At 36.2% G+C, this 14037-nt stretch overlaps 2 protein-coding genes across 2 annotated transcripts in view; one reads left to right on the top strand and one right to left on the bottom strand.

Moving 5' to 3' along the window:
* Positions 1–4634, top strand: part of LOC137394883 (probable ATP-dependent RNA helicase DDX27) — an 83231-nt gene extending 78597 nt beyond the window's left edge. Inside the window, exons 15-16 of the mRNA XM_068081657.1 lie at positions 3267–3363; positions 4429–4634. Coding sequence (XP_067937758.1) covers positions 3267–3363; positions 4429–4543 — 212 coding nt within the window. The 3' untranslated portion in view covers positions 4544–4634. The remainder of the gene's footprint in view (positions 1–3266; positions 3364–4428) is intronic.
* Positions 4635–4667: 33 nt separating this feature from the next.
* Positions 4668–10734, bottom strand: LOC137394886 (serine/threonine-protein kinase H1 homolog). The gene is made up of 2 exons (XM_068081662.1): positions 9316–10734; positions 4668–5374 (listed from the first exon to the last, which is right to left on the bottom strand). Exons 1-2 carry the CDS (start codon positions 10216–10218, stop codon positions 4979–4981), a joined length of 1299 nt encoding a protein of 432 aa, XP_067937763.1. The 5' UTR covers positions 10219–10734; the 3' UTR covers positions 4668–4978.
* Between the last annotated feature and the right edge of the window lie 3303 nt (positions 10735–14037).

Below are 14037 nucleotides of genomic sequence, written 5' to 3' on the forward strand. Positions count from 1 at the left end.
TTGCTACCTAAAATGGTCACGACAGACTGAATATGGTAGCATTTTATAAGGTACTGTTGTAAGCGGCAAGGCTCAGGCTATATGGGAGGGTTTGGAGAATTTGCTATTGGAGTAGAAAGTTTAAAACACAAGAGATTCAGAAAAATTAATCAAGATTTAAAGTTGCCTTCTTGATTGCCCGTCGAAACTTCGTAACATTATTTTAGAAACATCGATGTAAAAATTGCATGTAAAACCCTCAATTATATGCAAAAATTAAATATCTACAGTATTAATCAATAAAGAACTGTTTTTATTATCTCTTCACCTATCAATATGTGAAGGCATGTCAATGCTTCTGTTCAATAGTAGATTAAGTGATAGAAATATGCACTATAACTTACTCCAACTTGCATTAGCTATAATAAGAATTAACATAATTTTTTGTTTTATGTACCAGCTTTTTTTTAAAAGTGGAATGTTTTGAAAACTTTGGGCATTATATGTTGAAAATGACTTGGTCTATCGACGCCAAATCTTTTTTAATTTTAGGAAATGTCAAAAATTTTGAAATTGAGGTTTGGTTGTACAAGAGACAATGAAGAGCAAAAAGCTTAATGTCTGCGTAAGTGCGTAATTGCTGAATCCTGTTTTCTCTAAATAATTAAAACTTTAAACTATCAAGAAAAAGATTTGAGTAAGGATTATCTGTAAAGGATTATCTGTAACATTTAAAGAAAACCAAGAGAAAATTACAGAAAAAGGTGTTACCTTTGGGTGGTTTCCAGTGGCATACCACTGGCGTACTAGGGTTAAATGAACAAAACACAGCTTTGCTATTATAATCTGAAGCTCACCCATCCCAACAATTTGCCTTCATTGGCTAGAAAATTAGCCTCGTGTGGTGATGATTTGCTTCGTTATGTTGGGTGCATCTACTCAAGAGTTGCTGAGAATAAAATAATTGCTACGATGAGATTAAAAAATGTGTCTTAAATATAGATACGATGTGTATATTTGTATGGATTCATATTTGGTTTCTTGAACATCATCGTTTAGGAGTAATGACTATCTTCAGGACACCTTTGTGGGTTACTGCTACTGTCTGCTTGCTGTCTGTTTTTCAGTCAACCAAACACAGTTATAAAGATTTTCATCTGTCATGCAGTCTACCAGACACTGATCAATTCAAACAGTCATTAGTCGCATAGGTTGTAATCTGACAACCATGTGTATCAATATCAGCCGGTGCATCTATGGTTACTTTTGTTTGCGTATGTATCAGATGAAGAGCATTTCTATTTCTTTTATGAATATTTAAGTTGATTTATTGTTTGGCATCCGGTGATTCTTCTCATCATTTTTCATTTGTAAAAGGTTAATGAAAATATATTTTATTCAAATATTTTATTAAATTATTTATTTTATTATTTTATTACCGTGACCTGCTTGATTGTTCGATTCAAGGGATCAGCCGTTATTCGTAGAATTTTTTAAGTATAATCCTGAACTCCTCTTAGTTGAAAAGATTTTTGATAATAACCTGCAGCAAGTTGGAAATAGCCTTCTGGTCGCAGGTCTCTAGCTAGTCAGCTTTGGACTTATCTAACCAAACCAGGCGACGAAGAGCGTTCTTTATGGCACGCTGCCTAGTTTGGCTGTTTCTAGTAATTATAGCAGGTATATCTGTCAGCCCATCTGCATTTGTAACAATCTACAAGTATAATTGAATGGCATACTGGCGCCATTGTACTTTAAAGATTTAAGTACAAAGAACTTTTGTTGTGGTAACAGTTTGCGTCTCGAGCTTTGCTGCAGCTGCTCTCTTTTCTTTGAGTGTCTCTCATTTTTCTTTAAGGCTGCTGATGAGTCAGATTCGTGAGGCTGCAGATGTATGGGAATCTTTCATGTCTGTCTCGTCTAGTAAATATTTCATCAGAGGCAATAGTATCTGTCAGTAAATAAAGTGTCGTTTCATGTGAATTTATGTTTGTCTTACCTTAAATATTTTACTGTAAGTTCAAAAAAGAGAGTTGTTCACAGAAATCATTGTCATTTGTAATCAGCATGCCAGTTTGTTTTGTCAGTATGACACGATAGTCAAACTTGCTTAATTCTGTTTAACTGGAGCACCGTTACCAGTTGCGACCGTTAACATGGTGAATGTTTGGTTGTTTTATAACAAAAATTAGTTTTATTGATATTATAGTTAATATACTGTTGCGATGTCAATCTCACAGATCTCATGAATTTTTTGTTGCCGTAAATAAGATAAACACAGAAGATAAAGTAATCCTTAGGTTTGACTTTTCTTGTGTGCCTGAAAAAATTAACAAAATTAATAACAAGTCTGGTCCTTTGACATTTGATGGCTTTCATAGTGTTTGTTTCTCTATTGCAGCTGTAAATCTATTGTATTCTAATCCTCACTTTCCAGACCTGTTCAATCAATACCATTATGTAAAATATCTCACCTGAATCGATAATCTACAATGTTTAGTGATCATTGTTCATGTAGCACTGTTATTAATAGCAGTTGGGGATAGGTGGGATCGGTGAGGGCAGGTAGATCTGCAGCCGGTAACCCTGCCCGCCTTCTCCGCTGCTGCGAGTGCCATGGAAATTATGAGCTATCTCAATGATTGCATATGTAATTAGCTATTTCTAACCAGCTAGGAATGGAAAGTTGATGCCAGACAGATAGGTCATCTAGCTATCCGGCATATATGCATTTACTACAGAAAATTGTCTAAAAGTTGCACCCAACCATCTGATCTTGTTCTCAGGAATCATCTTGTGGTATGAAATTCATCAGGCGCACACCTGTCCCTTTTTGACTAAAGACCTTATGCGAAAGTGTAGTAACGAAATTGTTAAAACTAACAGTGTATAATTTTGAACTTGCAAGTTTTTATCAAATCTATGTCCATGACTATTCCTCCTTTCACATGAACGAATATTGCATTTGATGTCTGGAGAGTTGTTTCCCCATGCAATGCTTAACTTTTTGGCAAATTCTTGTTATATGAGAGAGGCTGTTTTTTATTTGAATAGTCAGTGAATTGTGGTGACTCATATTATTACGGTTTAGCAGACTTATGTTATCGCTGTCAGGTAAGCATGAGAATTCCATTTAAAGCTGAAGTTGTCAACATCTCAGCACAACTTCCTTGGTAAAAGTGAAAAGTGGCCTCGTCATTTACTCCTCTTCCCAACATTGAAGTTAGTTGTGATTGTTTGACTATTGTATCACAGCATACCTGACTTGATCTTTCATTTCTTTGCAGCTAAAAAGCCGAGAAAAAAGGGTGGTGCAAAGCAGTCATCTTTTGAAGCTGAGCTTACAAATGTTGGGCGTAAATCTGTCAAGGGTCTTCGATACAAGTATGTCCAACATCCCTGTGTCAATAGTAAATCAATCGGCTACAATAAACCTTGGGCTATGGCTTAACCTGTCTCTTCTTTTTAGTCAATGTTTAAACACTTTCGATCTGTAACGGATCAATGTTGTAGCGCGCGTACCTAGATCAGACGGTTTTCAAATTAAAATAATCCGCAAGCGTTGTGGGTATCTTTTACTCTTGGCAATCGCAGGTATAGTGGAGTCAGCCGCATCATCTGTCTGCCATTCTAGCAAACTCAATCCTACTAGCATATGCAGAGACAATGACATTGTTCATGCTCCAGTTTTGTACAATAGATGACCTCTCACATTTAGATAACCCAGGGTCAGTCTTGACAAAACACCCACAAGCATTGGTTTTCTCACTCATAGTCGCTAGGAAGCCAAGTAGCTCATAAGCGGTTTGACAGGCTAAATCAGTCTGTACTCATTTACAAAGGGAGCGATTGCAACTGCGATTTTGCCTCCATAGGCACACCCTGCAATCATACCTCTGTCACTAACCAACAGAATTAATGAGTGCGCGGAGGGTATAGTTTGTCAGTGAATAAGTGTATCTATTAGTAGTGGAAGACACGGATCAAATATGTTGGCAGCTTGTCACGAAGCCTGCAAGTCTGATAAATTACCTAAGCTAGAAAAAATCGCCACATATTTGGCAAAATTATGCAAATATGTCATTTTAGACTAGAATGGCCTGGTCAGTTATTATAGGCCTGTATGGTGATCACCAGTCAGTCATGTCTTGATATTTGTGTTTGTAGAGCGCATGAGGCTCGCAAGGAGATGGCCTGGTCAGTTATTATAGGCCTGTATGGTGATCACCAGTCAGTCATGTCTTGATATTTGTGTTTGTAGAGCGCATGAGGCTCGCAAGGAGATGGCCTGGTCAGTTATTTTAGGCCTGTATGGTGATCACCAATCAGTCATGTCTTGATATTTGTGTTTGTAGAGCGCATGAGGCTCGCAAGGAGATGGCCTGGTCAGTTATTATAGGCCTGTATGGTGATCACCAATCAGTCATGTCTTGATATTTGTGTTTGTAGAGCGCATGAGGCTCGCAAGGAGATGAAGAAGATGAATAAGAAGCCAGTGAAGCGATCGCAAAGCAAATCGAAGGGAAAAGTTCATAAAATCGGCAAGAAAAGAGGAAGACGGTGACATTGAAAGTAACTTTTAGTGGTTTCCTTTTTTGTTAAGAAACAGTTTACTTTGTATTACTACATTCTTAAAATAAATGAATATAACAATTCGTTCCGCTGTTTATGGTCATCATGAGCATGACTAATTTTATAGGGTTTATTGTCATGTGGCTGCCATTATCACCTGCCACCACAAAATGGTTTTTGAATACAGCTTCCAGAATGTTACAACATTTAAAAATGTAATTGCATTCAGAAAAAACATCCTGTTTCAGGTAAATAAATAGCTATTATCATGGTACAAAGGATTAGCACAAAGACGTTGCATTCACATGCTTCTGAGCAACGTACATCAATTTACATATAATATTAGCATGTTTAATGGATTGCAGTTCGCGACAAAATCAAATAGAAGCCTGTGAAAACAATTGCAACGAGAAACTGTTAACCTGAGCTAGCGAGAGCTGCTGCCTTCATGCGTGCTGTGTGTGTCGCCGGTATTTGAAGATATGGACGTCAACTCGGCAACAAACTCTGGGTCCCTATGCAGCTGCTCTATTTCTTCTGGCAAGACCCGTCGATGCTCCGATCTGAGAGATCTATTTGATCGATTTGATTTGCTACTACGATTTGATTTGTTACTTTTAGTGCTGTTTGCACGAGTTGACTGTTGGCGGTGTATGAGGTTGTGAGATATTGTTCGATGCAAATTGATATTACTAGAGCCGGCAATGTTACTCGTCAGCCATGAATGTGTGAGAGCTTGAGCCGCTGTCATTCTCTCGTTTGCATCTAGCACCAATAGTTTGTCGATGAAGTCTTTGGCCAAACTCGATATGTCTTTCCATGACTGCAATCAAAAGAAGACAAGTAGAAGGTCAGACAGAGCGCTGCAGAAGATGATAGCATATGGTCTGAAGCATGTAGTTTCACATGCCAGTAGCAGTCGGAGAAGAAAATTAGTGAAGATCAGTTCAAAGGAGCAGTTAGCCAAAGATAACTACACATACCATGTGCGAAAATTTGGCACCAATAAAAACAGCTAATCTGTTTCAAATAATGAACATTAGTTTCAGGGCAGCCCTTGAGTTGAGATTGTTTGGTGGTTTGACAAGCCTTTGATGTGTCCCGAGCGAGACGTGAAAGCGTCATCAATAAAAACCACTGTGAATTTTATGCCAATGCATGAAGTACAAACAAAACATGTACATAACAAATACTGCACCACTACAACGACAAAAAGTCAACACAGAAGCTGCAATGCTGAGCTAAAGATTCAATACCGTAGAAAGAGTTTACCCAGTGGGCTGTAACTAATTGTCTATAAACCTATACACAAGGAGAGGAGAATGAGCCTACTGCTAATATCTGGTATCATTTCTCCAACAGCCCTCCAAGGCATCATATGTTACAAAAATGAACGAATCACACAATATTGCAATACAATAGCATCTACTATGATAAACATCCTTCATGATTTGCACCGATGCAAGCTATCACCCTGTCAGACTTGCGTACAAACATTTAATAGGATAGGTATCTTCCAATAACAATTAACTGCATTGTGCATTTTTATCTAAATCAAAAGCAGAAAAAGGAAAGCGCTAACAAGCAAGCCAGCCTAATTGAATAGCTGCCTATTTAGTTATGGACTGCTCCTATTTAGTGTGGTTTTAGTACAACTCCACCGCTGTGCGAGCTATAATATAATATATAGAACTTTCGTAAAACAACGAGGCTACGGTGCAGTCCAAAGATCAGCAGTAGGAGAGTTAGTGCTAGCCTCCATTGTAATTCAAAGATGATGGTCAAGTAGGCCAAACAATACAACTACATCCCATATCGCTGTCAGCGAGGCATCTCTCAAAGCGGAGAGCCATCAGCTATATGAGCTAGAACAATGGAACAGTACATGACAAGAAGAATGACTGGATCAACCGTTCCAGCTCGTTGAAGAACAATTGCACAGCTTGGACATGACCTATCAGTTCGTACTAAAACTTGAGCCGTGATATGTGTGATTACAAAGCTTGTGAGACTTGCTTTTTAATACTCGTCATAGAAAGGTCGCAAAACTGAGAGGTAAATTATTCACGGAAGTTAAAAATCAAGTTTGCATTGCGGTTAGACACGATGTTTCCATGTCGCGGATTTGCAGTTGTGCACATACTAAGTTACAGTGCGATAAGTATTAGAATAGATATTCACATTTTGCAAATTACTGTAGAAGCTTTGTTGAAAAGGTTAAGGATTTCTATGCCAGAGGTCATTGCGAAGCATTCGAACTGCTTAAATCGAAACAAGAACGACTGAGGTGTGTAAAATGGTTAAAATGCAATAGTTTGAGCGGCATTTTCTTGGGAATCATCTTGAAAATTGGGAAAATTTGCGGGTAACTAACTTGCTGATTTTTATCGTTTTCATCTTGTGGATGGAAAAACTTGCGGATTAATAACGTCATGGAAACATTAAAAGTAGGAGGTTGGTCTCGCATTGGTGATATGTGACTATTGAAATCTGCTCACTTGATATGTCTAACCCATCATAATGTAAAACTAAGTTATGTGGGATATGAATTCCATCATGAGAGGTTATTACATATAACCTTTAAACGCTAGCGCAAATATGCATAGGCATTTTCATTACGCATAAGCTGACATTTAAGAAGCTCCGCGCTAAAACTGACTAAGCAACATTCTAGGGAATTTGAGTTACAAAATGTAACCCCAATTTTAGAAACGGGCAAGTTTATTTTTCAACAATTTTTTAAATTAGATATTCTTGCATCCATTAAGCACTGAATATAGAAAATTTGTCAGGGAGCTTAACTTGGCTACGTCTAGAATGATATTTACACATATAAATAAAATGTTTTACATACTTCTAACTCTGGGGTCCTCGAGATAAAAAATGTACAGTAACAATATACTACCATTTGGTTATCCGTTGCAGTATGGATACCTCCACTTCCCTATGTAAAAGTCATTTCAAAGAATTCTGAATAAAGTTACGACATAAGCAAATAGTCTAAAAATTAGAATTGAGCCTAACGAAAAACATTAACCGAATTCAGTGCATGGCATAAATATGCAAAGATGCTTTTCTTAGAACTAAGAAGCTCCTGTTTCACATCCCACTAAATCTCGGTGAAACATCAATTGTATGATAGAAACATAATTAACCCTTCCGCTGCCAAAGATGCGTTTTCTAGGGTCGAGTACCACACGCATTTTTGCGACTTTCCCAGCAATTGCGTAGTAACTTCATTATATTAATTGTTGACAGCATAACCCACGGTCTTTAGGACTTTTATGATATTGACAACGTTGTCCGAAGATATCTCTATAAAATTAGCCTAAAATAACGAAGCAATTTAAACTTTTGCTTGAGAACTACTAACCTAAAAACGAACAATTTTTGTGTAAGTTTTGCTAAGTACCACGCGAGTCAGAAAACAGGTAGGCCGAATTACTTATGTTGATGACGTTATAGCCAATTAGATTTACATTTTCGTGATTATACAGATAAAGTAGCAGCAGTGACTCTGATAGTGGTGAAAGTAATAGTTTTGTAAGAGTAAGGGAACATTGTGGAGGATCGTCTTAGCTTCGTAGCGATCGCTTCACGTAGCTTTATCATCGCACAATGTATAGATACATAGAATTTTTTGCATAGCAGTGTTAGTTAAAATGTTGGCAAAATAAAATATGTTACAACAATTTTCTAGATAGTTTGAAACTGAAAAAATATTGTATACATATCATGAAGCAATATCGGCAATATTCGGTAAAATGGCTGGCACTTGGCCGATAGCCGAATTTATACATGGTTGGCAATGAAAGGGTTACACCATTCTCTACTTATTAAGTAGTGAGGTTAGATTTGAGGAAGACAAAAATGTGAAGATTGATGTCTGTTTTCATATAATAAATAACCTTCACATACAAGTGTATATATCTAAACATAATTGAAACTAGCTAACTGCAAGCAATCATCAATGAGCCATGTCAAAACAGAGAATGTTAAAAGACAAAGTTCGTAGTTTTATGTACAAAACTGCATTCCTTACCAGCTTTAAAACTGAGCTACAGTACTACAGGTAAAGATCCGTTTTCCATAACAGTTTTACATCGACAATTGTTAAAAATTCCTAAAACTGTCAAATCAGACAGTTCTATTTTCCCATATGACCATAGATGTTCGTTAATTTTATATCTGTTGAGCCAAAACAAACTTATACAATTTCTAAATGTCATCTAGTTATACAGCGATTTTTAAGCAAACCGTTAATCAAATAATAAGTTCCAAAGGCAAAAATAAGCACTCCCTCCCCCTTGTGGCACAAGGGGGAGGGAGGGAGGCTCCTTGTTCTACAAGATGAATGCTGTAACGCTTCCATTATCAATATTTTACTGTTGTTTTCATTGTTACAATGATAAAATTGCACTACATAATAATGGCCAGCGTCTTCCTTGCCTGGATCTGTCTGAAAAAGATTTTTGTTGTTGTACCAGGTTGAACAGCAAATCTGTGGACAGTTGCTGTTCACCAGGCAGGACTTGAGAATGACGCCTTTATTCAAGAATTGCTGCCAAATTTGCAAAACTGGCTGCCAAGAAGATGCATTGTTCATTTTTAAATGCAAAAAGGAATACTGTTGAAGATCGATCATTTGTTTTACAGACAATAAAGTGCAAACAATCGAAGGAGATAAACTTGGCCTGATACAGAGTGACAACACCACACCACCTCAATGCAAAAAAACTAACCAGATTCAAGGAATGTAATTACCTCTGAGTTGTAGAAGTACTTGGCATTGAGAATTTGTCGATAGAGACGCGTTCTGTTCTCATCATCAAATGGCATAGTTCCGCTGAGCATGATGTAGCATATTACTCCGGCAGCCCACTCATCCACCAAGCAATTGTAAGGCTTCCTAGCCAGTATTTCAGGAGCTATATACTCTGGTGTTCCACAAGTTGTTTGCATATAATCATCTCCGGCACGGCGATACGCACTTAATCCAAAGTCTGTTATTAAGATCTTTGAGTCGTTTCCGGGATGATAGTACAAGAGGTTTTCTGGCTTAAGATCTCGATGGGTAATACCAAGACTGTGTAAGTACTTGAGTCCTTCCATAACCATAGATGTTACCCTAATAGCGTCTCGTTCTGTGAAACTACCTTTGGCAATAATTCGATCAAACAGTTCCCCGCCAGTCGCAAGCTCCATGACCATGTAGACTTTGTCTCTACTCTCAAAGACCTCAACAAGCTGAATGACGTAATGATGTCTTACTCGTCTAAGCACTGAAAGTTCGGCTTCGAATACGTCCTTTCCTTGGATGATGTCTATCATCTTTATGGCGTACGGCTGGCGAGTTGTTCGATTCTCAACACGTACAACTCTGCTAAAACTACCTCGTCCAATTAGAGCTTTTATGTCATATTTTGCTGTCACTCTAGGGTCAATCTTGACTCGATAATTTCTCCTATCTGTAGTGGTGCGAGTGTGATTGTCTGCATTTTTTGTTAGTTCTTCTTTCCGGTCGATTTTTAGTACATCATCAAAATCGTCTTTCAGTTCCTTCGTTTTTTCTTTTGTTTTAGCATTTTCCGCTGTATAGACAGTTTCTGGTGGTGGGCAATCATCAGGATCTACTCCTGGCACTAACTTCGCGTTTAAACAGCCCATGTTTGATTACTGACGGTTACAGCTTCTGATGCACATTGTTTGGTACATAGGAAAAGGCCAAGTAGACTGAGTTAGGAGAATGACTGTAAAATTAGCTCCTGTTTTTGATTGACTCTGTTACTGTGAAAGCTAAGATGAAAGTCAAATGTTATTGATGGATAGACAGTTCCTGTATTCTCATTAACCCTTGTTCATGGTGTTTCCAAAACAATGTCTGTAGACAACACAATATTCACAACACTCGACACGTAACCTTGTCGATTAGTACGTACCATTGAAATAAAAAAGGTATGAGCTAGTAAATATCACCTTTTGTTTCTTCTTCAGCTACTTCACTAGTAATAATCCAATATAACGAGAGAGTTTATAAATTACGTGCTGCTGCTGAATATCATACCAGCATAAGAATTGAAAGGTCTCGTACACCTGCGAGCGACGATACTACTTGCGATAACTAGTACCGAGTTATAATACTAAATCGTGGGTAGAGATAACAATGCAGTGTGAGAACTCTGGTTGAACGAGCAATGACGAGCACCTGTTAATTTTACCGGCGATTTACACCCTATTGTTTTATATGCAATCGCGCGAATCAAACTAGTTTTACGTAAAAGTTAATGATATTTGTGTTAATAACACTATTTAAATTTTAAAACACGTGTTTTTTATTTATTATAATTTAAATAGTTTAATTGTTTTTGTGTATGTAAAAAAAATAATTTAAAGAGTTTTAATATTCCGGGGCGTAGTTTAAGGTTAAATCCCATCTATCGTTCCGGAGCATAGCGGTTCTTTATGGAGAGGGCCGAATGCATAACATAAGAGTTGTCTTTTACCTGAAAGACAACTCGAAACACAATGTCTATGCACATAAAAAATTACCTCGTTGGTACACGTTACCTATGTTATGATTATTTATTGTACGACAGAATTATTTTATACTTTACATTTTGTTTTGATCCGCAAAATGCATTTTTACAAGAAGCAACAGTTTATCAGTTAGCAACACTTAAAGGATCTGTAACAGACTAGTTATGCAGTGTTGTCTTTGTTTAGAGAATTATTGTTTTCTCGTGGTTATTCTTTAACTTATAGCACATACATTTGTGCATAACTTTTACTAGGTTAAAGTTGTTTGTAAACAAGCCAAAACTAGCTTTTAATGTCAAAATCAAGCTAAGTTTACGAGTTCTTTTTTTGGAATTGCATAGAATTACCCCACTCTAAAAATGCTGACAATAATGATGACAGCAGCTATTGTACAAAAATAGTCTCGAAAAGCTGACAAAAGTTTTGTTACTAAAGCAATGCTACTATAAAATGTAACTAATGATCTCTATAATAGATGTGCTAATGAATTCTAAAGAAAAGTCTGAGAAGGTTGTACACAGATCGGAACAATACCAACTTTCTCTTCAACTATTATATTTGCAACTATGTGAGGTAAGTGAAATTAAGGAAGGTCTAGACGTTGCCATTAAGATGTAGTGAATAAGAATTTAGAACAGAGGCAGGTCAATACAAACTCATGGCAGACGACTGCTTGTAATTGAGTTGATTAGAGATCTGCTATCATACATAAGTCACAATAATAATTTAAGTCACCTCGACCTTCTATAGAGAGGTAGGTAAAGTCACTAAAGTAGTGTCTATTGTGAAGTTGTCTTACATGACTAGAGTTGTCTTATTATTATGTATGACTAGAAGTAAATACATGTATACAGTTGCTCAAACAAAAATAAATATTTTAAAATCTATTCAACCTAATATATCTATATTAAGGTTGAAATTAATTGTTCAGGTTTACATGATACAAAATATGTCTATGATTGCGCGAAAACGCAATCCTTTATTAAAATAACATGTTGAGTTTCATTTATATTTTCTTTTTATGTCATACTCTAACAGGTGATATTAAGGTATTATGAAGCAAAGAACTGTTTTGTGTTTAATAATTTCAAAACTTGGTCTACCACCTAGCTTTTATCATATTGTCCTAAATAAAGTTAGCCTGTGAGCCTAGCCTTTTAGGTAAAATCAAATAATTAGTAAGGATAAGCTGGACAACAACCTAAATCACCTGAAAAATTATGGCACACAATATATAAAGTGCACACAATATATTATGGCACACAATATATATATAAATAAATATATATTTAATATCAAATATTAAATATAAATACTCAAACTCTGGCTAACATATTTTGTAGTTATGGAATTATAATTATAATATAGGATAATTTTAGGTTAAAAACTATTTTAATGCAACAAAAACTTATCTACAAGGAATTCAAAAGGTAATCATGTATTACAGGAAAAAACACTGTTTGAGTTAGTCAATTGGCTACGGAATCTACTAGTATACCACCAATTACATTGCCCGGACGACATCCAAACTTAAATTGCTCTCTGTAACTGGCCGTGTCTCCAGTTGTCAAGGTACCCTTTTCACCCCACTAAAACATGTCGAAGTTGAAACTTTCACCGATTTGGGAAGCTGTCTGTGAAACCCCACCTATGAGATAATTTTTCCCAATTGCTGCCTGTAATGTTACTTGACTTACATTTGCTGTCGGAGTTGTCTTCTTTAACAAGAGAACAACTCAAAGCCCAGATGCCCTTCTCAACAATCCCACTTATCACTAACCTGCTGCTTGTCAGTCTAGTGTATTTACCTTTTCATCAAAACTTATCTTTCTATTTGTAACCGCTACATGTACATAAAGGTCATCAATAATCGTACAAAATGTCTTTGTACGCGTTACACGTACAAAGACATTTTGTACGATTATTGAAAATTTACTTTTAATCAACATATAGAGCATTTACCATTCTAACTTTAATCAACATATAGAGCATTTACCATTCTAACTTTAATCAACATATAGAGCATTTACCATTCTAACTTTAATCAACATATAGAGCATTTACCATTCTAACTTTAATCAACATATAGAGCATTTACCATTCTAACTTTAATCAACATATAGAGCATTTACCATTCTAACTTTAATCAACATATAGAGCATTTACCATTCTAACTTTAATCAACATATAGAGCATTTACCATTCTAACTTTAATCAACATATAGAGCATTTACCATTCTAACTTTAATCAACATATAGAGCATTTACCATTCTAACTTTAATCAACATATAGAGCATTTACCATTCTAACTTTTAAATGAAGGTGTTTGTTTATTTTTGGGTATTGTGCTATTTTTGTTTACTGTGTTTATTTCTGTGCAAATCGTACTGTACTGGCTGCAGTGCCATTTACAGATCTATACTGATTGCAGGAGTATTGTTGGCAATGGGTTTAAGCATTTTCCTTCAAGTATGAGCATGCATTTTTCTTTTGGTGTGGCTTTACGTATAACGCTAGCTGCAGTGTTTAAGGTAAAGCCATGAAAGATTGACATGTGTTTCAACTATGTGCCCAATTTATTTCATAGTATAGCTAGTTGGACAGTGTAGTATATTGGATAAACGAATGTCTGCAGAACTGGAGGCTGTGAGTTCAAATCCTGTTCGCAGTGGATTTCTCATTCTTAAAACTTTATCGCTATAACTGGACCGACGGATGAACCAACAGACAAACATTGAGACATATATATATATATATAGTATATATATAATATATATATAATAGTATTGATCATATGGGTATGCATTATTCATTAACCATGTCTTGGGGATTTGTTTTCTCTATGCTCTGATAACTCTTCGTTAAATTTGTGACATGTTTCCACACTGATCAATGTTTTTATACTGGTACTATAGTATGACAGGTGCCAGATATAATCACCTTGTGAT

The sequence above is a fragment of the Watersipora subatra genome, chromosome 4 (genome assembly GCF_963576615.1).
Source record: "Watersipora subatra chromosome 4, tzWatSuba1.1, whole genome shotgun sequence".
In the NCBI taxonomy this organism is placed as follows: domain Eukaryota; kingdom Metazoa; phylum Bryozoa; class Gymnolaemata; order Cheilostomatida; family Watersiporidae; genus Watersipora; species Watersipora subatra.

What these genes read in the sequence shown, in the direction of transcription:
- LOC137394886 (XM_068081662.1), bottom strand. Translation starts at nt 10,218, where the DNA reads ATGGGCTGTTTAAACGCGAAGTTAGTGCCAGGAGTAGATCCTGATGAT. An exon ending in AGTACTTCTACAACTCAGAG is followed by an intron (nt 5,375 to 9,315) that starts GTAATTACATTC and finishes TTTTGATTGCAG; the next exon opens with TCATGGAAAGACATATCGAG.